Source organism: Scardinius erythrophthalmus (assembly GCF_964197995.2).
Source record: "Scardinius erythrophthalmus genome assembly, chromosome: 18".
Classification (NCBI taxonomy): domain Eukaryota; kingdom Metazoa; phylum Chordata; class Actinopteri; order Cypriniformes; family Leuciscidae; genus Scardinius; species Scardinius erythrophthalmus.
In genome coordinates this window covers 30,238,697-30,264,686 of record NC_138238.1, presented here as the reverse complement: position 1 = coordinate 30,264,686, position 25,990 = coordinate 30,238,697, and the positions used below count along the sequence as shown (strand labels likewise).

The window sequence follows — 25,990 nt, the reverse complement described above, 5'->3', positions numbered from 1 at the left end:
ACATATATGGCATCCACAAACTGACGGATAGATATTTCTAATATATTTGTTTTCTCGTTTAAGAATCACCACAAGAAAAGACGACATACTTTTGGCACAATAGAGAGACAACGAATACAAAATAAAAGATAAAGGTAGTCAATGGCCGAAATGTACATAAAAAAAGATCTATGAACTACTGCAATCAATCAGTCAGTCAATCAATCAATAAATAAAAAGTAAACAAGTACCACCAAGTAGCTATAAGGAAATTGTAATGAAATTTCTTCTCAGAAACCATCATAATAACATACTAGATGTATTAAAGCTTGAGACCAGTGCAAGAGATTAACAGTTTAAATAGTTATACTTTATTCTCATTTTGACATTTATGGTACATATAAAATACATATATTGGGGTTAAAATTACAAATGTGACCATTTTTATCAAATTAATTGTATTAAAATAGCTAACAGAACATTACATTATTTATGAAAGACAGACAAGTGGAAAAAAGCAGTGAATGTTACTAAATATGCAAAATCCCTGAACTGAACTCACATGATTACAGTGCAGCTTAATCTAGGGGAGATTAATTATCTCCCCAAAGACGATGAATATTAACAACTGCCTGGTGTGTTAAGAGTTCACACTGTCATCGCTCAATGTTGGAAAAGATTGATAAATCTCTGTAAACATTTTTTTTTATTATTACAATAAGCAGCATATACTTTTTCCTGGCCAGTTCAGAACAGCTTTGGTCCTTCATCTGTTTCATATTATAGAAAAGGTGACAACAGTTCAGAGCGATTGGAGGTTTACTGCTGACAAATTCATAGGAAAAGTGGGTCAAGTAAACATCTCTCTTACAATAATAATAATAAAAAAAAGAAACTGTCCAACATCATGCCTTCATACTGTTACTTGGGTCTGTCTGGGTGGGATTGGTCTGGGGACTCCTGGCCCCTGTCTGTAATGTTGAAAAGCAGGTCAGGTGATGATAATCTCAAACATTATTGTACTCAAATTAAATAAAAGAGAGACAGCTTATTAAAAAAAGAAGGAAGTTTTCAAATTTAAGTACATATGAACTAGATTTTTTCCACATTGTTTCAAGTAAATGGTGTTTGCCAGAACAGAACTGTCAGTGCAAAACAAGGGTGTTACTATGTGGTTGCTAAGGTCTTCTAATAGGTTGTTCGTTTCTATGCATTTGCTTGGATATTCTCAATGTTTTTAAGCTTGTTTCTAGGGTGTTTTGATTGGTTGATTACTGGTCCAAGTCTTTTATATATTCTGGATGTCTCGACCTTAAAATTTTAGGCCCAATTTATATTAAGTGTCTTTCACTACTTCTTTATTTTTTTTTATTTTTTTTTTTAAAGTCCCAGCCAGCCAGATCTGCATTTGACTGCTTGTGACAGTCACAGTTGTATTAACCTTGTAAAGCATGACATATAATAGTATGAACATTTTTAATTTTTTGAAATGTAACAGTTCATTGAACCGTTTATTTAGACACTGTACGTGCTGCGGCGGTCCATGTGACACTAACGCGGAACCAGACTTAATTTGCCCCAATGGAAAGCATATTTACACTGTCTGAATCGTTCCCTATCCCCTATTTAGTGCACTATGGGCCAGATTTACTAAACAGGGCAAATTAGTTATTGTGTGAACAAGTGACCAGCGTTTATTTATAGTGTAGGGGCGGGATGTTTCAAATTTGATTGGACAGAAAAATCTGATGAGAAGCTAAAGCGCAGAATATGATGTCATCTAAATTGTTGATCAAAATTGTAAGTTCCGAATGCTTCTAAATGCGAATTTTGTCATTGTTTTGGAGCACACTAGCCTATAGATAACCTTAAGGCTAAAATATTATACATTTATATTATATAATATATACTAAAAGCCAAAAAACTTCCATTTTTATTTCATGGGGACTTTAATGTTACAGGTCTATCACTTGCCTTGGCAAACACCACAAATAAATCAATGGAGCGCACACAAAAAACAGGTTGGGTTAGAAATTTCTAGTGACATTACCTTGGTTGAGATCTTGAGGTATTCACAAGATTTGTTGGTTTAGTTGGCTGAAAGAAACAAATGAAGAGAGCAAAGTTACTATAAAGATGATCGGCAGAAGTTGACTTACTATTAACCTTTAAAAAAATGCAAATTAAGTTTTATTTGGTGAGGGTTCATTAATGTAACTTGTGTGCTTTTTCAGGACACAGTGGAATTGTGGAAATGAACTGAATTCATCAGTCATTTCTGGTGGTCTCTAAGAAGAGCTCATGTGTATCAGTGGATCTGTAGCCCTGTTTCTATTGTTAGGGTTTAGGGTTAACACATTTTCATCATTATGGCAGAACTGTGTGAGTGGTTTGCTGTTTGAACCTCTGTCGTTGACTGTGGAGTAGACGCTCTTGTTGTATTGCTGTTTGCCCCCACATTTGACTGGGCATTCGAAGTACCATTTGCTGCATTAGTTGGCCTGTTGTAGAAATATTAAACAAAATATCAAATGTCAGTAGATTTCACAACAATTTTCAGTTTTTTGACATGAACTTTCTGTCCCTGGGTGAATTCACTAATCAGATACATTGCAATATTTTAAACCTGGATCTTTTTTTTTAAATGCCACTCACTATTCAACTCAACCAGGAACTATGTGATATGTGTATTTAAATTAATTCAGTCAGTCAAATGAAATCAGCTCAAACATGCCTCCTTTCTATTCAAATGAGGATTATTATGGAATGTGCCAAATTCACAAACATCAATGTTATTTGTCACAATTAGCATGCCGAATTTATCCTTCCCACAGAAAACAATGGTAAAATTACCGGTGGATTTTATTTAAAAGGGATGTGTATGTTTTCTAGTCATCACAGCAGCAGAATATTGGGGGAAACCTTTTTAAACCTTGGGTTGCTGGTCTGAACATTTTGTCTTTCAGCTATTGTGGGCATATTTCTGTACATAAGGTACAATTGCTTCAGCAGTATTTTGTGGCCGTGTTTGTGCCGTTAACTGATTTTTCTCATTTCTTTTGTGAGTTAGGGGCCAAAACAATGAAAATAATGCAAAAAAAAGCAAGTATGCATAATTCATTCTTAGTGATTTACCCACTCTGTCTTAAAAACTTTAAAACTTCCTCCATTGTTTACTAATATTACAACATTCAAGATTGAACATAAGACATTTGTTTCAAGATTGAAGAGGCATAAAAATAAATGGCATAAAGCCTGGTACACACTGCACGATTTTAGCCCTGATTTTCACTCGTAGACAGTTTTGAGGAAAACGCCAACAAATGTCCCCGAATCGGAGGCAAATCGTTGCACATTCAATCGTTGAGTGGGTCTCAGATCTGTTTTTCACTAAATCTGATACAGGTCACAACCTCACATACCTATGGTCACAACCACACATACCTTCGTCACAACTCTGCGCTCATGGGGGTCACTTCAAAGATTTTACATACCCAGTGTTATCTAGACAGTTGTGGAAGGTAGTCAGTGGAAGGACAGTGATGTGTCAGAGCTCATAAGTATTACAGTGACAGGTCTATATACAAGCAAAACACAAGGGCTTGTATCATAACTGTTTAAAAACTCTTTGCTCTCTTTTTGTGCATTTTTGTACATTTTTGCAAAATGTAAAAAACTGCACAAAAAGTTGTCAGCGATTCTTCCTATTGAAATTCTGTGTAATGTGTGACCCCTGACGGTAATCCATCGTGTAATGTGCACACAACAGCAACTAAATGGTGACCCTGACAGTCGTGTAGTGTGAGAAGAACAGAGATCCGATGACACTGAAAATCGTATAGTGTGTTCCCAGCATAAGCAATTGATGGACCTTTTGTGTCTGGATGGGCAACCCTTGACACAGCAGATGAGACTGTCTCTTCTGAATATGTAGAGCAAAGCGATTATTATGACCACCAAAATTGGCACCACCAGAAGAAAGAAGATCAAGAGTCCATTTCTCAGGGAGTAATCTAAAAAGAAAGAGTAATTAAAGAGATGATGTAACCGTTAAAACATGTCACTGAGTGTTTTGTTTATTTATAGAGAGAGACAGTATGAGTGTGCTCTTACCGATCTGTGCCGGGCCACTGTCGATACTTCCTCCCCAGCCAGATCTGTCACAGTTGGGTGGAGCCCAGCCATTATTACAATGACAATGGAATTGATCATTACACACCTGTGCGAAAACCACACAAAATAAAAAAGTGAGACTTGATGAATTGGTTATTTAGAGAAAATTGGTCTCTACAAGTAAGTGGAACTTGCACTGATTCACATTTACACCAAGAACATGGATATTAAAAAGAAAAAAGTCGTCAGTAACTTACTCCATTACTGCTGCAGTTTCTCTGGGCATCACATTTCTGACTCTGATCCAGAACTGAAGAATTCAAACACGTAAAGTCCAAACACACCTAAGAGACAAAGAGTTACAGATTATAATGAAATGAGAGTATCAACTTTAAAAGCAACTCCAACAGTACATATTATGGAGGATACAGTTTAAAATTGGTTCTAGTGTCCATTCACAATCATAAATCTGAGCTAGTATTACTTTCATTCAAGCTAATTGTCTCTTTATTTTATTAGACTATGTTTGAAATGTTCCAGTACAGGTACATAATAAGCCTACAAAACTAATGACTTCTAAATCCTCTCCATTCTAACCTTTCCAGGAGCGCAGACTGAGCCAGTTTTGACATAGGCTGGATCTGGCACATCTGGGCCCAGGCCGAAGTCAGCATTCATGCAGGAGATTGTGCCCCCCTCTATTTTTACCACGCTGACCGTCGCTCCTGCCGGTGGGTTGTTGCTGTCGAATACACATTGGATTTTCCCACACATAGCGTTTCTGTAAAGACACAAAATAAATTCACACAGCTCTTTCAAAAAATGATCTGATCTATGGATCAAAAACCATAATATAATCCATAGTTTTGTGATCCGTTGAACCAATAGATAGGGTTAACAATGTCACGTCTCACTCATGTCACAATTCGGCATGGAGATGCTCTTAAAGGAATCAATTCACTTTTCGTACACTATCTGAAACGGGCCTCTCTGTGTGTGCGGCTGTCCGCACAGATAACATCACACAAGTACCAAATTGATGGCGAAACTTAGCAATTAATCCACAAAAACACATGCATGCCGAATCGTGGGGCCTGTTCCGTACGGATCAACTAAGATCCGTTTAACAACTACCCCTAACAATTAGCATAGAATCATAATGGGTTTTTTTTTTTAATGACCAACCAACCATGATGGCATTTTTTAATGATGTAAAACTAAAATTAAATAAGGTACTCACTGCACTTGACAAGGTTTCGGATTAGACCCAGAGTATCCACAGTTTCCAAACACATTCCCATTAGTATTAGCATAACTAAAGCACTTATCATCTGCTTTAGTTGCCCCTACAGAGAAGAACATCACACATGAATTAAACAATACCAAACAAGCTTCGTATAAAATTTAGAAAATGCAGCATGTCATTTGTCAGACAGAAAGTGACACATGATCGCCCAGTATGAGAAGTACCTGAGCCAAAAAGCTGTTTGCACTGGTAATCAAATGTTTGGCAGCGGCCCTCGAAGCAGAAGGCCGTGTTACTGGCACAAGGGGTGCCGTCCATGATGTAGAAATCTGATGGACAGAATGGAGACACTCCACCGCAGAACTCCGGGAGATCGCAGGTGTTGACAGACGGTCTGCAGGGTGTGCCGGCTACATTGATCTGCACACATTCAAAGATCTTTCTCTTATTTGACTTCCTTTAAGAGTATATCATTTGTATCTTGTCAAGATATTTTTAACTGTAAAATGTTTTTGTTTGCAGTACAAGTAAATAAATACAAGCCAAATAAATAATTATTTCAGGGTTAAAGGTGAAGTATGTTTCTGTGACGCTAGGTGCACTGTTTTGTTTAGTTTTCAGTTTAGTTTAGTTTCCCAACTCAAACATCACAAATACAGCTCTTACTGGTGCTTGTCAAGGCATGCTTCAACAGGTAAAAATTAGACTACTTCAATAAACTGCTTCAATAAAAGGTCCAGCATATTGGGAATACTTTTAAAGGGGTCATATAATGGTACATGCACTTTTACAAGTTGATTGTACTGAAATGTGTGTTGGCAGTGCCTGTACACAACCATCATAAAATGATAAAAATCCATCCAGTGTTTTTTTTTTTTTTAATCTTCTTAGGCTATATGTTTTACACTCTCTCAAACCAAGCCGTTCGATTTTGTGACGTCACAAAATCGACGCCCCTCCCACGATTGTTGATTGACAGCAGCGTTTCAACACAGACCCGCCCTCGCTCGTAAGCGGGCTGCCTGTCATCATAGTCCGCGCATCATTGTTGATAGGCTGGAACACTGTCTAAAGCAGAATGGCGTCTAAGCGTTTTGATGTTCCTAAATCCGAACCGCTGAAGACGCAGTGGCTGAGTTTTGCTTTCGAAGGAAATATTCCCCACGATCAACGTCAATGCTTTCATGTTTGCGCGAATAATGTTTACTGCTTTATAAACAAGGCCGAGGGTCAGTATAAAGCTGGTTTTGCTAAGAAGCTTCTCCTGAAAAAAGGATCGGTGCCAACTATTCATGTTCCTGCTGCACCTCCAGAAGAAGGAGTGAGTGTAACGTTTTATTAACCTTTTATTAATATTTATATTAATCTTTGCAAATCACTAGCACGCTTCACAATGAATGCGTCTAAGGCAGTGGTTCTCAAAGTGTGGTACGCAGGCTCCGTCTAGTGGTACGCAGAGGAATCACTGAATTTCGCACAAGATCAAACCTGTGTGATCTTTTACTGTCCATAGAGCTGGTAAGTCCCGCCCATCCGTAAAACCCCACTGGACCTCTAAATTGAAAAATCGTCAATGCAAGTGAATGTGAGAAAATAATTATTTTCTGGTCCCGTTTGAATTTTGCCATGAATGTGAACATATGTTGTCTGTGAATTTTTTATATAATTTTTCGTGTGAAGAATGCTTGAAGAATTTAGCGGGTAGAAGTTTGATACGGTTAGACTTTGTATGAGAGCACTTTGTGGACTACAACTCTTCGCTGCTTTCGACGCATTTCTGAAGAAAGAACTGCCGATTTGGTTTGAATGGTGACATTTGGGTACAAAACACACAGGCATCTCGATCTGTCTCCATAGATTATCGCAGCATTAGCATCGTGATTTGACAAGTGAGGAAAAATGTGTTATGGGGTGACGTCACGTAGGCGACATGTAGTCTTTCTCGTCAAGTCTTTTCCACAACTGCTAGTCAAAGAATCGTACAATATACTGTCAAACTCGTAACATGAAAAATTATATAAAAAATTAACAGACAACATATGTTCACATTCATGGCACAATTCAAACGGGACCAGAAAATAATTATTTTCTCACATTCACTTGCATTGACGATTTTTCAACCTAGAGGTCCAGTGGGGTTGGCGGAAGGGGCGGGGCTTACCAGCTCTATTGTGTGATCAGTCTTGGCTGGTCCCTGGAGCGTACGATACGATTACACCGATGTGAGTAGAACGGCCAGTGCATCACATGATCAACTGCTAAATTCAAATGTGCTTTCGCAGTTGGCTGGCGCTGAGCCAAAGACGGACGCGCGCCACTCAGGCGCTGTCAAATATCACAATTATTCATTGTTTTTAACCACATTTAAATTCACATAATATTCACAAATATTTCATGCCATAGCTAACAAATCTGTGAATATTTTGAATAAAAAAAAATTAAATAAAAGCAGATAGTCATTCAGCGCTATTGTGGCTGCGGTGTGTCACGTGACAAGCAATGAAGCGTCACCATGGAAACAATAAAGTGATCAGTTCTAAATAATGATCGCCTTGAAAAACTCACAGGGGTCAGCCAGAATATTTGAAATGTGCGTTTAAAAAGGTTAAATATGGATACACAGCCTGTGTTTTTTTTTTTTTAAATTAAGTACTGTACTTTTTTTTAGTACAGTAGGCTACAGTTTTTATTTCACTTTTAGGTGCAATAAATTTGAATTGAATCATTATTTAAGTTTTTTATTAACCTGTATGTAAGCAGCACAGTGCAGTGTTAATGTTCAAACTGTGTTTTTACAATGTTTAAAGTGGCTGACAATAATAAATATTCTTATTAGAAATTAAGCTGCCTCATTTTTAAGCTGTGCATAACTGTAGCTGAATAGTTAGGCCTACTACGCTACTGTATTTTCATATTGGTCAATATGGTGGTACTTGGAGAGCCAAATATTTTCTGAGGTGGTACTTGGTGTAAAAAGTTTGAGAACCACTGGTCTAAGGTTTACACTAAGGGTACATTACAGCATGTTTTCTATGTATGACGTTCTCAATCTAATTCATAATCTCACGTTTATAATGAACAATGCGTTATGGTTATTGTGTTATTATTACAAACGGTGTAAGCACAGAACAGAGGGGCGGGGTGAGCAAAGCTCATTATCATTTAAAGACACATGCACTTAAATGGCATGCTGAAAACAGAGCTGTTTTTGACCAGGTAAAATTAGTGTTTTCTTACAATACTAATGAGAATTTTTAATTAAAGTATATTACAAACTTTTAATTTAGACCCTAAAGAATCATATTAGCTTGTACCAAAATGGCATTATATGACCCCTTTAACTATGTTGCTATGTGTCATAATGAGTATGCAATTGAGCAGGCTACCACTCCATCTAGAGCGAACACGAGTTTCTCACTTATAATAAATCCATCCACCTATAGGTTGTGCTGGAAAGAGACTGACAAATCTGAGCGGACAACTCTTAATGTTTTGATGGTGCTTAGGAGGCTTAATGTTGACATTTTTAGATAAATGCATAGTAGTCAATGAACGATAAACTGGGTTAAGAAGAGAACGTATTTTAACAATTGTACACACTTCACCTTTAATGTTTGGCATAGTCTGTAGTCATTATAATTAGCTTTATATTAAACAGTAGAAGTATTTAGCATGTTCACATGTAAAAAGCTAGATCACTGTGTATGTGTGAGATGAGGGGTCTGACCTGACAGTTTTCACAGCAGCTTCCAGCAGCACAGGACGAGCCCTTAGTGAGGGTGCATGTAGCGGCATTACAACACTTATTATTGCACTCCTGCAACACAACAGTAAAGACTGCATTCAGTACAGCAAGACTGAAAAGGGTCTGTAGTGTGTCATACAGCAAATCAATTTCATTTTTAAGATTTAAAGTGGCTTTGTCTTTCCTTTAGGTTTTAAATGATCAATGAACATAAAATAAACAGTTGAACAAATGGGGAAACTAGTTGGGTCGCACTAAAGAAAACATGAAATGACAATCAAAACCCACTGAACTTCTGATCCAATGGATTTTATGGATTTATCCATCATGAGAATTTGATTGGATCTTGTAAAGCGAGCTAGTATGGTTTTGGTTCATTTTATTTTTCCTGCTCACACTTCTAGTTACTTCAGCAGAAAAGGAACAGGTTCAAAGTGGCAAACTATTACATTTTGATCAAATATTATTAAAAAAAAGTTTAAAATAAAATAAAATATGCACAAATAAAAAGTACATTTCGATTTCATGCTAACTGTTATACTCTTGTCTAAAGCAATTCATTGGGATTTTTATAAATGAAAACTTGAACAACAACATATATCAGAGTGATAACAACTACCTAAAATGACAGAAACCATCTTAGGGAAAAATATATTTGAAGTGTAATTCGATTTTTTTTAGTTTGGCTCACATCCCATTCGATTACATGGAGAAGGCGGGGTTTATGACCTATAACTGCAGCCAGCCACCAAGGGGGTGATGGAAATGTTTTGGCTTCACTTTTCAAGATGTGCACGGCACACTTGGATGAGAACGAAAAAACTGACAGGTTTCTGATAGGTTAATCAATTGTGTCTGTTGTGTTTGGTATAACAGTGCCTGGAAACTAAAGACATAGGAAATATAATTAATTATTAACTACTACTATTAATTACTAAGGAAACTTTTCTAGAAAAAAAATCCTCGAGACTAAAGTCCTGATTGCATACCGTTGAAACAGCAAGCCGTTTTTTCCATTAAGCCTCTGAATAAAAAAAATAAATAAAAAAAAATACCTGAGGAGTGCCACAGTCACACTCCTCTCCACTCTCCAGAATGCCGTTCCCACAGCTGGGTACTGTGATGATGTTGTCTTGAGAGGGCTGGTTCCTCAAACACGCCCCACCACCTCCCAGAATCAAGTTCTCAAAATTGTTCGCACTGCAGTCACTGAATTTAGTCGATCCACTGCATTCACACCCAAACACAACGTCAAAACACATCAAGGACATCAGGAAATCAAGAAGTTTGCTATATTTTCTAAATGTCATCATTTGTTAACAAACAAGTATTCATTACTTCAATGAGCTCATTGTTTCTGCATTCAATTATTACATTGTTTAAATGAATACATTTTTCGCTAACTGTGATTGAATTGAATTGAATTTTACTTTAATTATGTATTATTTCACCTTTTGTATTGTTTGTTATCATTTATTATTAATCAATAAAACAACAAGTAAAATCTATATGGCATGTCAAGGACGGCCATTGGTTTCGTTGTAATTCTGTATGACTTTTAACAAACAGTATTGTTTAACATACTTAAAGGGAAGATAAAGTAAAAATCTGTCATGTCATTCCGAACCTATATGATGTTTTCTTTTTGTGTTTTACAGAAAGAAAGAAAGAAAGAAAGAAAGAAAGAAAGAAAGAAAGAAAGAAAGAAAGAAAGAAAGAAAGAAAGAAAGAAAGAAAGAAAGAAAGAAAGAAAGAAAGAAAGAAAGACTCAAGTAGTTGCACTAATGAAGCATTGATATTATGAAACAACAACATTCACTGACCTGGCAGTGGGTGCCATGATGCAGCTCCCACCACCACAGCTACAGCCACCGATGTCATGATTCATGCCCAGGTTATGCCCCAGCTCATGAGCAGCAACGGTAGAGAACGACGGCAGATTACTGTTGCTAAACTGTGATGATATAACAGTGAAAAACAAAGGAGATGTAAGATTAGAGTCTGCTTTCTGGCAAATTATTTACATCTAAATGTATCCGAAGCAGGTATGTGACAGCAAAGACAATCAAAACAATTCAATTATATAGCCTACTAATAGTCTAATGAGAGTTAGTTGAGATGTAGTTGCAAAGTTACTTATAGTTGTAGTTAGTCTAAAGTGAACCATTGAAATACAGTGTAACCGTGTTTTTTTGTTGAGTATCAAATTTGATTATATACAGGCTTTTATGGCTCATAAATAGTGACAATACAGAGCTCATACTCGGAAAAAAAAACACCTCAGTTTCATTTAGAGGCTCAAACTAAGCAAAAATATGCAATTTGGTGCAGTTACTGATATTTAAATGTAAAATTTAATTCTGATAATGTAAATCAATGAGATGTCACGCTACATATATCTCCATATAATATGTCTAAAGACAATATTTAAATGATAGTTTTATAATCAAAGCTCTGTAGTTTTTATGGTGTGGGGCAAAACATTATGCAATGCAATACAACGATGATGTACGAATAAAAATTTCCTCAAAAGCGTGATGTATCATATGATATATTGTAAACATGATTTAAAAATAATAATCAATAATAATCAAGTAAACACATGTTGCTTCAGTCCAGTAGGTGTTCATCTTGAAATATTACTACAAGTTATTCTGACATTTACTTTATAAGATTTAGAAGCAAAAAAACACATGTACCACGACCTGAAGGAGGATGTGAAATAATACTAAAATGCCTTTTACTTGCTAAAATAACAAATAAAAAGTACAAATGATCAAATGTGATAGACTTTTTAGGGTTAATTGCTTCTCCTCCTTCTGGCAGCCAGTCTGCAAACAAACCTTTCCATCAATAAAACATGCAGGTTTTAGATTACTGCTTTCAGAAACCTATCATCCCTGAAGGCTTCAAAATACTTAAGAGCATTCTAACAATCAATAGTTTTATCATACTAGTCAAAATGACGGATGCAGAATAAATTCTCTAACCACATTGATTCCTCCGCTAGTACTCGCAGAGCAGACAGTCCCCACGAAGGCCATGCCAAGCACACCTCCAGGGTACGCTCCTGAGCGGCCTCTTTAAGAAACAGAGACACAGATCATGTAACTCAGAACATACACAGGTCTAATGTCACTGACATCTGGTGTCATTTCTGAGAACCAAGACAAATTAAATTAAATGGTAAAGACTACATTCTCAAACTGTAAATAATTTGAACATTGCAGTAAGTTTTTTTTTTTTTTGCCACGAGTTGATATCAATTTTATATTAATCTACAAAAAGATTTCTTGCACCATAGCGGCTTTAAATTAAATTGTAATCTGTTTTGGCTGTAATGATTCTGCTTTTGTTTGTCAATTAGACTTTTACTTTGTAGTACTGTCTAGTTCCTCTTTGTGATTCCCTGATCATTGGCTGCGTTCCACTCCAAATTTGTATGCCCTTCACTTGCAAACTTCCCTCTGTCTCGTTTACTCGGACGTGCGTCATTGCTTACGAGTGCACACTACTGGCGGAACTCGTGAAGGTTTAAATGGAACGCACTAAGCCCTTGATGGAATCTACTATGGAGCTGGTTTATTATTTAAACCCCTTTATTACTTATGAATTTGTTTTATGCACCATTCTATACGCATATAAGTTGTTGGAGAAAATATATAAAATCCTATAGGAATATGTTGCTGTTGGAGAAAAATTTAATCATTCAGAAATATAAAACTGAAAAAAAAAAAAAAAATCAATAGTATAAACTTTGACTGTGAACATAAGGTAGTGTAAGACTGGAAAAACTGGAAGAACAGGAAGAGAGGGCTACTCTCTGAGAAATCAAAGGTTATCTTCTCTTGCTATATTAACATCCCCATTCGAGACACAATCACACTTGATTTGATCACCTCCCAATTTACAAATCATTCCCTTCTCCCATCCCTATCTGAATTCACCCAAAAAATCTATATGGTTCAATATGAACAATTATCATACAGTATTATACTTGTTTGGTATCATTTGAAATGTCTCATTTCCACAGAAGTAAACCAAAAAGCTAATAAGGTGTGGAGAGTTTAGTGCTGTGGGTCTGTCCCATGTAAATCAACATTTGTCCCCAGTACATTACATTACATTTAGCAGACGCTTTTATCCAAAGCGACTTACATTGCATTTTCAAGTACACATTTACATTCTTATCAGTTTTTGCTTTCCCTGGGAATCGAACCCATGACCTTGGCGTTGCAAGTGCCAACCCTCTAATGTTTGAGCTACAGGAAAGCAGTCTGGGTACGTAAGCAGTAAGTCTGGGACGGTGATTATTAATGCAAATTCCCACTGTGAACTCGTGTTTACATTTGAAAAGAGGTTTCTGCCTTGGTCTGAGTATTTAGGGAGATGCTGAAGAAGGCTCATGGTGATTTGTAGCTCAAATTGGCCCGTGATGCTAAGAGTGGCTGAGACTCTCAGCATCATGTATTTTATAATGTCAGGTTTGCATCTTCTCTCTTTATTCCAGAGCATTTGATGTTTTGTATTTATTATCTTTAAACTGATTATGAAATTGGCATGATACATTTACCTGAAATAATTAATTGTTACATTTGACTCTGAAATTGTTTTCCCAAGTAGATTAAACGGATTTGTATGTTACCGCAAGTTTTGCGTCAGCTTAGTGACAACTAATATTTGGCACTAATTAAAGTGTACTTGGTTTTGCAAAGACAAGAAGTGAATTTCCGTTTAGGGCAGCAAAAGTGCTGCTTGACCAACCCAAATCTGGGTGTGTCTTACCTCGGTTTTAATTTAATGCTACTTTAGATAAGTGTACATGGGAAACCATGGCTGTCGATCCAAAGCTATTATAAGACAAGTAAAGTTGTTTGACTTACATCTGTAGTAGTGGCCATACCTCTACTGAAGTAAGTGTTACATTAAATTCAAGTGTATGCAATTCCATGGGGGCTATACCAAAGTATCTTTGATTGTTTAAGTGTGAATGCGACTGATCTCAGGTATATTGCAATTACTTCTGTTTAGAGACTGAAGCTGGCCAGATTGTGATCATATATTATATAATTGACCAATAACCAATTGGCAATCTAACTTAAATTCAAGGTCATGATAAAATGGAGTAAGTTAAAAGCTTAAATGGAATTAAATTACTTTGCCACCTGGAAAGACAATAACGTGCAGAAACCTTGATATATAGTGCAGTAACGCAGGATAATCAATTTTAAAAAGCTATGAATCACCTGTATGTGTTTTAAGTCTTCGACTCGGACAGTGTTTTATTCTTTGGTTTGCATAAATTACACACAAAAGTATAGCCTTTACTAGTCGATTCTTGTGAAATATCAACCCACTCCTGTACATCCTTTACATAATTATCAGACAAACTCGAAATCTGCAAGATGCTATAGATGACGGTAATACACAATTATAGTTTGCGATCTAATAAGACGACAATGCTGCTCTGCTTCAATGCATTGCAAGTTGTCAAATTGAAAAAGGAAATGTAGTTTTTGTAGCGCTACACCGCTACTTGTTGGAAAAATTCTAAATCTATCTATCAAAAAGTAGCTAAAATTAACTTGCTGGTAGTAGTAATGCAAGAAGTCCTCTGCTCTTGGCAATTGCGCTGGCCCTTACTCACTGGACAATGTGGACATTTCACTTTAAAAGTGTTGTGAAACATGCAACACGCAACATAATTTTGCAAAAATTTTGCCACAGGCCTTCAGGAAACAATCAAAGCCACATTCTAGCAGCTCAAGAATTAAACATTTCATTGAAAAATGTAATCGAAAAAAACAGCTATTGCTAAAGGATGTGACAGGAGTACTTACACAATGAGCTGCCCCACGTCATGCCTGATTTGAGGTAACAGATCTGTTTTCCTCCACTGCACAAACCTGCCCAACACGTCCCCAGCATTGCCATCCACACTGAAGGGGTTCTCAGTGTCAAAGATCTTCAAGCCAATCAATGATATCCGTATATTCAGCTGTTTGTAGTACTAGGGTCCACACAGAAACAGCCACACATATTTCATTACATCATCACGAGAAAGGCTCGGAAATACAGTACAACAGTCTTAACATATTATTGAATGAGGTTAGGGTTGGGCTTATCCAAACAATAACGTTATCTGTAGCTTTAATTCTCACCGTATCAAGCAAGTTAACCAATTGGACCATCTCATCACGCACAGCAGTTATGCTGCGGTTCTTATAGACATACTGAGAACAGATAAACACACCTCTCAGAATCAGCCAACTATATAATGATGAAAAACACTTTTCCAAAAACACTTCGAATGGCTAAAACTCACCCTTTGGTTGTCAACCACTAATACCAACTCCACGTATTTGGTCTGAGGTAAGTTTCGCTTTTTCTGTGGATTCAACAGATTCAATGAAATATCAAATGTTGAGTTTGTAGAACATCAAAATGTTTAAGACAATACGACAAATTTTCGAACCCGTAAAAACTTGGACATGTCAGCGTAATGGGAGTGGTCCTCACTGGGAGATGTTTCATTGGCCAGTCCACACACAAATGGCTCTGACTGACCGTCCTTCAACAGGAAGAGGAGATGTTCATTGGCTTTGGAGTACAAGACGGGTTCCAGCCCATAGCCTTCATTACCAATGAGAATGACCCCCCTGAAACACAGTGTACAACAACACATTAAGTTACAACCTAATGTTTGACAAGTAACAGCTAACATTGAACATAAAAAGTTGATATGACTTTTCTTACTCTTATTAAAAGTGACCATATGTGTAAGGGAGTGTCTTTTTGTGCAAATAGCCCGTCTTGTTGAATAAGGCTATTTACACTAGCTCCGCCCACCAATGACTGGTTGATCCAGACAAAATTACAAAAGAAACCAGTCTGGTGTGGAGAATGATGGTGCAATCACATTTACCATTTCTCTGTGAAATTTTGTGAGCAAAACCCAGTAATTTCAATAGGAATCTGTGTGATCATGAGTTTGTGTGAGGGCGGAAAAGTTCCTCATGTAGCTTTCGTTAGTGTTCAAATTTGTCACGTAAATTTGCTGCATTCACCAACAGAAAGCTGCTTGGTTAGGAACTGACTTCCGTTGAGTTGTGCTTTAGAAATCTCTACGCTATTGACAATGGATGTTTTTTGCCCATAAAATCCTGCAGAACGTTTTGCTAATGTGTAGCTTTTGAAGAGGCCAGAGTTTTTTGTTGTTTTTTTTCAGATCTCATTCAACTTCTTTTCTTTTCACATATCAATTCAGAGAGGTGTTTATTTTAAAATTAAAAAATTAAGATAATCTTCAAAAAGTGGAAATATTTAATAGGCCTGTAATTTAAAATGGATGTAATATCTGAACAACATCCACCGCAACACGTGCAGCTCAAATTGTTACAACGCTCAAAACCGTGGCTCCTTTCCTGAACCTTCAGGTTCAATATGGTTAGGGGTAGGGGGTAGGTGTAGGGACAGGGACAAGTAAGGTCCAATAAGACTAATTAATTTAGGATTTTAATAAATATAACCATATACACTAAATAAGATGTTAATATAGCATTATTTTACAATGTACTACAATACACTGAGGTTCAAATAGTATCTGCCACTATTTTCACTAAGCTTAAAGGGATACTCAACTTTTTTTGGAAATAGGCTAATTTTACAACTCCCCCAGAGTTAGACAGTTGAGTTTTACCGTTTTCGAATCCATTCAGCCGAACTCCGGGTCTGGCAGTACCACTTTTAGCATAGATCATTGAATCGGACAAGACCATTAGCATCTCTCTCAAAAAAAAGGCCAAAGAGTTTCGATATTTTTCCTATTTAAAACTTGACTCTTCTGTAGTTACATCCAAGGTTATTATAGTTTAGCATTTTTAAATGAGTTTTTATTTTAATATTATTTTCAAATTTCCTATAAATTTCAGTTTAGTATTAGTTAGTTTCATTAATGGTTTTGTTAGTTTTAGTTTAGTTTTTATTTTGTGAACGCATTTCTATTTAGTTTTTATATATTTAGTTTTAGTAATTATAGTTTAGCAGAGTTAACAGAACACTTCCAGTTAAAGACATTTAATTTAAGCAAAGTTTAATGTTTGCAGTTTACAGTTAACTCTTATGAAAACCTCTTAATAATAAAAATAAAATAATTGTTTGAGGATGAACAAAGAACCAAACGAATGCAACTAAAAAGTAAAACATACTCATTAAAAATGAAATCTTGTTAAACGTGGTGTATAAGAAAAAGATATGCGTATGATTATTATTTATTATTTCTATGATTAATCCTTTCAAACAATATTCCTGTATTGATCCATTTATGCTTTTTGTCTACTGCATCGTTTAAAATCATATACTCATAGTTATACTCATATTCAAATGTTCTATTCAGACCAGACATCTAGTATACTTCTACTCTGACAAATGTACGTCTATTTCTGGGCTATAGACATGCTATTTGTTTTTTCCGTTGTCTGCTCAGTGTGGTCTCTTGTCTAATATGTGTGGTATTTTGTTTAGTTTCACATGAGATGGTTATATTACCTGGAATTAAGGTAGGCCTACAGTTATATTTGCATAAGGTCTAGACATTATGAAAATACTTATTTGGCCATTTCTGCTTCTTAGGGCTGGTTCACACAGAAAGCGGTTTTGCTTTGAAAAACGAAAAAAAGACGCGGGCAGAGGAATGGGGAAAAAGCGCAAGGTCTCGACCCAGAGAGCACACGTCTATTTGATGTGATGTTTACATCTGGAAGAAATATTTTTAAGAGTGTTTGCTCATCTGCAATACGTCTATAGGACGTTTCCTGTCAGATGTCAAATAGACGTTTAGAAGATGTCAGTTTAACATACATTCTAAATCATTACATCTTAAAGACATCTTCTAAACGTCTATTTGAAATCTGACAGGAAACGTCCTATAGACGTATTGCAAATGAGCAAACACTCTTAAAAATACGTCTTCCAGATGTAAACATCACATCAAATAGACGTGTGCTATCTTTTAAAAGTTGAACTTATTTTAACTTGAGTGCCACGTTTTTAGAAGCAGTAGGCGTAATGATATGACGCAGCGCCTGAAAATAGATCTAACAGGTTAGACAAACTTGGTCCCGGTCACCTTGGAAGTTACCGAGCTGAGGAATATTTTCAGGCGCTGCCTGCATCATATCATTACGCCTGCTGGACTCATGGTACGGCAGCAGGGTTTCTTGATTATTACGCAGGAATGAGAGTATAGTTCCTAGCCATATCAGCCTAGAAAATCGCAACTTTACATTTTCCGTCCGTCTTAGTACACGATGTAACTACAGAAGAGTCAAGTTTTAAATAGGAAAAATATCGAAACTCTTTGGTCATTTTTTTGAGAGAGATGCTAATGGTCTTATCCGATTCAATGATCTATGCTAAGCTATGCTAAAAGTGGTACCGCCAGACCCGGAGATCGGCTGAATGGATTCGAAAATGGTAAAACTCAACTGTTTAACCAGAGCGTCTACGGAGAGCCTTCCCACTTCCTATTAAGTCCTATTGTACCGAATTTTGGTTGTAGTTCCACCAGAGTTCCACTGGGGGCGATCGCCCATGAGTGCAAAATGAATGGGAGTCTATGGGGCTAGACGGCTAAATTTGTCTCTTTCACCCGATTGCCGTTTAAAAATCTCAGATTTGAGTGTAGGTTTTGCAAGTTCAACATGGGTTATAGGTCTAAAGTTGAATGAACGAGTACTTATGTCCTTTCGATTTCTTACAGGTTGAGTTGTTGTTGCCCATGACACGCTAGCATTCTGCTAATGAACGCTGATTGGTCAGTGAAGGACTGATTACGACCAGAGATACCGCTTGATGGCATCGTGGTATCCGAAGCAGGACCAAAAACAAACAAAACAAAAACTCTTCTAGCATGTGTATTTTACCTTTGTCAGCTGTGTTGTCGATGCCTCGAGAGAAAAGAAAGTGCCGAGCGCGAAAGCACCAAAGTGACTGAAGGATTGCCGTAAAGCAGTATCTCTGGTCGTACGCTGTGTATGACGTCATTGACACTTTAAAGACTTTTTAAAGCAAATAGGTGACTCTAAAAAAATCTAACACCCAGCAATGTGTAATTTCTTTGCATCTCCTTTCGAATACAACATTCAAATTACTAGACAAAAAATTATATCCAGAGAAAAGTGCATTTTGATGGGTATATTGCCATAGACCTCCATTCTTTCTGCACTCGTCCTGTGAGCGCCCTCATATGGAATCAGAGTGGAACTGCAACCAGTTCAGAAGCCGGAAGTTTACTGAGAGTGAAACTTCTCGCCTTATTAGACATTCTCTGGTTTACCTCTGGGGGAGTTGTAAAATGAACCTATTTCCAAAAAACGTGGAGTATCCCTTTAACTTAGATATGAAGCACCTTCCATATGTCTAACTTCTGGAAATAAATAGCAGTGACTAGGTTTAATGTTTAAGTTTACATTTTAGATTCAAGAATCAACACAAAATGCAATGATTTTTGCATTGTAAAGCTAGATTGTTAGATCTAAATAGATCTATCTAGATTGTTAGATTGTATATTAAAAAAAACCCAGACCAATCACCATGCAGTATGCAAATAAATTAAATAAGGAAGACAAACTGCAATTATTTACAAAATAAAGTTTGAATGGAGCCTGTAAGTTAAAGCTGAATTATTTTTTGGATGTTAAAAAATACTTTCTAAATGTAGGTATATGCTTTTCATAACATTGCTTTGAATTTTTGAATGACCAACATGTTCATTTCTGGCTTAACCAATCGTGTGAGTTTGAGGAGGGTTGTGTTCAGGAAACCTGTCTGAAAATAATCCATGTTTTTGCCATTTTTAGTTATTTTGCAAAAAGTTTGTAGAAGAAAAACAATAGGAGCAGTGGTGTTTTAAAAAATGGGTGGGACAGGAGTGTGTGTGTGTGTGTATAAATGTACAATAATAAATGCACACACACAAAAAAAAAACCAATATGGTGTCCAGAAATCAATTTCAATAGTACATTGAGTTTAATTTACTGACATAGAACTTATGTTTAATGTGATAGTTTCATCCTTACATCTTCTATAAAACTTGAGAGTAAATACATATATCCACATTAAAGGTACCGTATGTAGGATTGTGGCCAAAACTGGTACTGCAATCACTTTAAAAATACTGTAGAGCCGTGTATCCCCTCCCCCTCCCCCCTGACTCGAGGTTGCCAGATAAGCTGCAGGATTCAGCAGAAACGTAGGCTGCTTCAATGAGCTTCCAATGGCAAGTGATGACGAGACGTACACAGTAAGTTTTTTTTTTCTGTTAATTGTGTTTATGCTTTATGAGAGATATTTTGATGAGTAATTACTAATTTAAAAAATGTATTAATTGTTGAGGTGCTGGGGCCATAATAGCTGAAGAGATAAGCGTTTTTGATTTGATATTTAATTTGATTTGATTTCTTTATTTTGAACATATACAATTACAATTCAAAAAAAATCTGAGGAAAAAAAAAGGATAATAGTAAAACAACAAAAAAAAAACATAGACTTAAACAACAAAATAATACTTCCTTATTTTTCAATACGAAAAAAAAAAAACTCGATTTACAAGTGCTAAAGTTTTTGTCATATTATAGACTAAAAACAGAATAAACATTTGCCACAGAAATTATAACACGGGACAAATTCAATGTCACCAATGGCTATCACATGGTTGTTTTCAGTCCCATCAGAAAATATTGTTAGAGTAACTAATAAATTACATTAGCAATGGTCATACAGGTCAACTTGCAGCATGTGTAACTTAGTCCACGATATACGTGAAGAACGAATGACGAATAATTTTTTCTGAGGTAAAGTTAGGCTTGTCTCAATTACGTTTCAAATTGCCATAATGGGCGTGCTAATGTTTTCATCAGCGTCTCAGCATAATGACAGAGAAACGGGCTCCTATAATGCATTGCAAATGCATAGCCTACGTCCATGTGAGCTAACGTTACGTTGCTTGAACACGCATAACTTTGTTCGACTGTCATATATGAAATGTCCATTGACATCCAGTACAAGTTAGCCAAGCATAGATGAATCTTACCTGTCTAGGAGAAAATTAGCAACGTTGGCGTCTGTGTTCAAATTCTTCTCCGTTTTCAGCCGCCTGCCCGCCTCCATCTTTCAAAAGCATCTCCTATACAAATTCTGGTTTTATTTCGGACTTTGTTACAACGAATTTCTGAATTATAACGAGGTCTTTTTGATTTAGTAACGTTAGACATTTTTATCCGACTAGAGTTAGGGTAGGTTAGGTTAGAGCAAAGCTGGCAACCCGGATCCCGAAACACTACTGACTTCGTGATTGGTCGATAGGTGGAGGGAGGCGCTCAGGCCAAAACACAAAATGACAACATCAACATCAGTTGAGGGCTGCAAGTCCACTCTTTAAATGACAATATCCTAGCCATACTACTGTTGTCAGTGATATAAGTATTTGAAATGAACATGATTTCTTAATGTCTAGTGACACATCAGGGCAATTTTATGATTAATTGAAATAGATTTCTTACATACAGCTCCTTTAAACATTTATGTGTCCTAATGGACTGGTGGTAGAATTTTTGTTATTAGCGTGCCAGAGGTTCTGGGTTCTAATCCACCCTTGTTAAGTTTCTATTTTTTTCTCTCATTTAAACCAAGATCGGTGATTGTATATCAAGAGCAAGGACACGTTTGTCTGCATTTTGATTTTGTGATTTCACCGAAACGAATGGAGATTCTCTGCAACAGACAGCCTTGAGCGATAGATTGAAGAGCTCATCTGCGTGAAGACTGCACAGTGTGCATGAGTGTCAAGAGAACACTGTTGCCTTCCGCCACTGATCATAATAGCGGCAACGAGCACTCAAAAAGTGGTAGAAACTAGGGATGGGACGATACACTTAAACTCACGATACGATGCACCTCGATATGCCAGGGTCACGATACGATACGTCACGATACGATATCAAAAAAGAAAAAAATATTACTGTATAACAACAACTTTATTATGGTGACGTTGAAGGTGGTGGTTCATGTTGGATGTGTTGGATGTGGTGTACGGAATGACAGCATGGCATAGCTTACAGACAGTCTTAAGGCCATTGCACACTGAGTCCGAAATTTTCGTATGCGTTTTTTTGTGTTCGTCAGCCTTAAAATTCGTCACGCACGGAAACCTTGCACACTGAGTCCGATGCGTATTTATTAAACCTTTGCGCAAAAAAATACTAAATGGATTCGTCAAGCAGTGAGGATGATTTCGTTGCCCTCTTTCTTCTTAAAAAGAGAAAAAGAAAGAGGAAAATATTGGGTCCATCCAATCCTGAGATTGCGCCGAGAGGAAGGAGAGTTTCACCTCCTTATCAAGGAGTTGCGAAATTATCCCGAGCAATTCAAAATTTACCTCAGAATGTCAGTGGAACAGTTTGATGCTTTGCTAGCGATACTGGAGCCACATATTAAAAAGAAGACGACCAATTTCCGTGAACCAATCGATCCTGAACAGAGACTGGCAGTATGTCTAAGGTATGGACACACACACACACACACACACACACACGGCCGGCGGAAGCGCTGGGCAGACAGAACCGAACAGCTGGATTTTGTAAGTTAGTTCGCTTGCACGGTGGCTCTGAATTGTCAAACACCATTCAAAATACAGGCTGTGGATGCGAAAAACGCAGAAAATCGAAAAGAAAAGGTGAAATGTGACGTTCAGAGATATGTCTTCCTCAGCATAGGTCTTATGATACAATTTCCGGTTTCTTCGTGTGGGAAAATCACGCATTTATATTACACTGTTTTCTATCCGATTGTTAAGTCTGACGTCACACGTGACGTTTAGCCTTTTCCGGGTCCAAGCGCTCCTCTCGTCCAGAAATAACAATGGTGGAACTTGTACATTTATTTACGATCACGTCCTTCTTAGTGAGGCACCCTTGGCGGTCAAAAAGGGTTTAAATTCCTTTAACACCAACAGAGTGGTTAGTGTAGCTCATCCCTCAGGTGGCATAATTAAGGGTAACGTTAGAGTCCAGGCATCAATGAAAAAGAAGATTTAAGAGGTTGAAGTGAGTTAGCTCGGGGCACGGGACACGGGACACAGCACTGCGGCATTGTAAAAACACTCAATAATAACCAAAACACTGGCGAAAGCGGTAGGTAGGTAGAGAGGACCTGGACTTTGGACCCGGAAAGAGCGTTATCGGAGAGTGGTTACGTCACGACTTAACAACCGAATTGCAGGTGTTCACCGAGACTGGGGTTCGAATCTAGCTAAAGCCAACTTTTTGTAATATTTATTATTGAATTAAATAAGCATTCTTTTTGAATGCATACTGTTCCAGTGTCAATAAAATATACATATTTTATTACATATACTACGCAAATCATGCAGCAGTGCCATCTATCTTTATTTCGCGATCCATTTTTTTCGACCTCGATGCGTTTCGTCACGTTTTGTATCGCGATATTTCGTCCCATCCCTAGTAGAAACCATATCAAAGCTGGCAAAAAGTGGTGGGAACATGTCCCACCCGTCTCTCCCGCAAATTACACATATGAAGAGGAGTTTTAATACAGGGCTGCCTTGCAATGAAAAATGTGGCACCCAAAAAACTGGTATGACTGCTTTTTATGAAGTGAAAGTGAAGTAGCATACATACCTGAGACCTTCACAGTTGCTGAGAGCTACAAGAGAATCTTCATAGCCCTCCACATACCCTTGATAGTGGCAATGCTCCTAGAACAAAACCACCAGTATTAATACAGCTTGTTTTCAAATACTTTGTCAATTTTACTGGTCAACATAAAAAGACCACATGACTACATGCTTACAATGCCAGATGACCAATGCCTATTGACAATAATGTATTCCACATTTCCTCATTCTGAACCAAGCTAATGTACATGTAAAGTAGGTGGTGTAAATAATAAAACAGAAAAACAATTCTTACAACTTTCCATTTCTCCTGTGCGCCATGAGAAAACACGACAAAGTCCTTCGATAAAAAGTCTCTGTGGGAATAAGAGATCAAATTACAATTTTTCATCATTAAATAAAGACATTTCAGCCAAACTACTTCCAAAGTTCATACGTGTTCTTTGTCAGATGAAGTAAACGTTCACTGCCATCTATCCTGACTGAGTATGTGATGCTATCAGCATGTCTATCCTGAAATCAGACACATCATTTTAAAATAGGTTGAGAACAACATCATAACTTACTTCCAGACAATGCGACAATAGTGCTTTATACCTGTGCAGATGTGTGTGAGGGGTCTGCGTTTCTCCTCCAGCGCTCACGAACCAGCTGAGGTTTGACCACATCATAATTCTTCACATATGATGTCTGGTCTGTTGTCTGGACTATGAAGGCATATGATAAAAGAAGCAAATAAACACAACAGTAAGAATTTCGTAATAACTAGGCTAGGCCTAACTAAATATGGAACAAGTTTAATCATTTGCAGAAATGGGTTTTGTGAGTTCTTCAAATTAAGTCTATTGAAAAAAAGTCTCATCTACTTACCAAGGCTTTAAAATAAGCATTTTCTATTTTAATAAATGTTATTTATTCCTGTGATGGTAAAGCTGAATTTTCTGAAGCCATTACCTCAGTTTTCAGTGTCACATGATCTTTCCGAAATCATGCTGATTTAGTGCTCAATTATTGCTGGTGCTCAATTATTAATAATGGTTCTTACTGTTATCAATCTTAAGTGTTAATTTCTTTTTTTACTAAAGATCACACTTGCCCCAAACTTAGAAATGGCAGTTTATTATGCATGGTGACCATAAAAATATTAAGCAGCACAAATGTTTTCTACATTTGACATTCAAGTTTCAGCACCAAATCTGCATATTAGAATGATTTCTGAAGGATCATGTGACACTGAAGACTGGAGTAACTATGCTGAAAAATCAGCTTTGCTTCACAGGAATAAATTATATTATAAAACATTCTATTTTACTAGAATTCTATTTATTTTGACTAAATGCAGCCTTTGTGAGTATAAGATACTTTCAAAACATAAAAAATATAAAGCTTATTACAAACTCATCGCATTGTGTTCGCCATATAGGCTACTAAAGCTATTTTTAAACAGGACCAAAACACAACCAATGTAATTGAACCTAGTGATATTAAGTATAAAACTATTAATATGTTATTTTCCCTATATGATTAATACTCGAATGCAGACTTTTGTAGTAGTGTTGTAGTTTGTTGTCGGAGAAACACGACGTTTGTATAGTTTTTTACTCAATTGTGTGTGTTAGTCAACAGTATAAAAACAACAAGTCTATAAATGATCGGATTTGTCTTACCTGAGGAAATTGCAAAGTTTGTGATTATGAGAATGAAGTAAATATGTCGCGTCATGATGTTTCTCTGGACTGACGTTTGGTCTCAGGTGAGCGCGTCGCGAACGAGGCCGGGGCGTGCACGAGAAGTAACAGGTGGAGCGACATTCTCTTATTAGGTATTCTACATCTTTCAGGCCGCAGCACTGCTATTTATAGATTTTAGATAGATTAGAATGGGGATATAGATAAACGTGTTGGCTGATTTATTTCATAGCTTGTATGTAATTCATTAAGTAGCCTAGCCTAGCAATAGCATGCCTAGATAGTAAATAAATAAATCAGAAATATTTCATATGGAGTTAAGCTGCCACTCAAAAATGTATGATTGGAAACTATTATTATAGGCCTATACCCAAAGACCTAAATGGCCTTGATCTAATTAAATCTAGTGAGAAAGAGTACTGTAGTTTTTTAATGTCTCATATCTCTCAATTGTAAAACAAACTTTTTATGAGACACTGTTTATTCCTCCAGGGGGCGCTGTGATGTTAATAAAGCCCAAACTTTAT

At 36.8% G+C, this 25,990-nt stretch overlaps 1 protein-coding gene across 2 annotated transcripts; it reads right to left on the bottom strand.

Moving 5' to 3' along the window:
- Nucleotides 1-329: 329 nt before the first annotated feature.
- Nucleotides 330-25,917, bottom strand: adam9b (ADAM metallopeptidase domain 9b). Of its 2 annotated transcripts, XM_081392209.1 has the most exons (22): nt 25,443-25,917; nt 24,373-24,482; nt 24,212-24,288; nt 24,071-24,131; nt 23,780-23,856; nt 15,559-15,742; nt 15,409-15,471; nt 15,245-15,316; nt 14,924-15,093; nt 12,074-12,164; nt 10,907-11,037; nt 10,139-10,310; nt 9,066-9,155; nt 5,563-5,758; nt 5,333-5,438; nt 4,690-4,873; nt 4,350-4,436; nt 4,093-4,198; nt 3,851-3,992; nt 2,384-2,480; nt 2,030-2,076; nt 330-950 (listed from the first exon to the last, which is right to left on the bottom strand). In XM_081392209.1, exons 1-22 carry the CDS (start codon nt 25,495-25,497, stop codon nt 893-895), a joined length of 2,376 nt encoding a protein of 791 aa, XP_081248335.1. In that variant the 5' UTR covers nt 25,498-25,917; the 3' UTR covers nt 330-892. The 2 variants fall into 2 exon arrangements, with proteins under 2 accessions (XP_081248335.1, XP_081248336.1); XM_081392210.1 differs by lacking the exons at nt 23,780-23,856; nt 24,071-24,131; nt 24,212-24,288; nt 24,373-24,482; nt 25,443-25,917 and adding an exon at nt 21,175-21,267.
- Nucleotides 25,918-25,990: the final 73 nt, after the last annotated feature.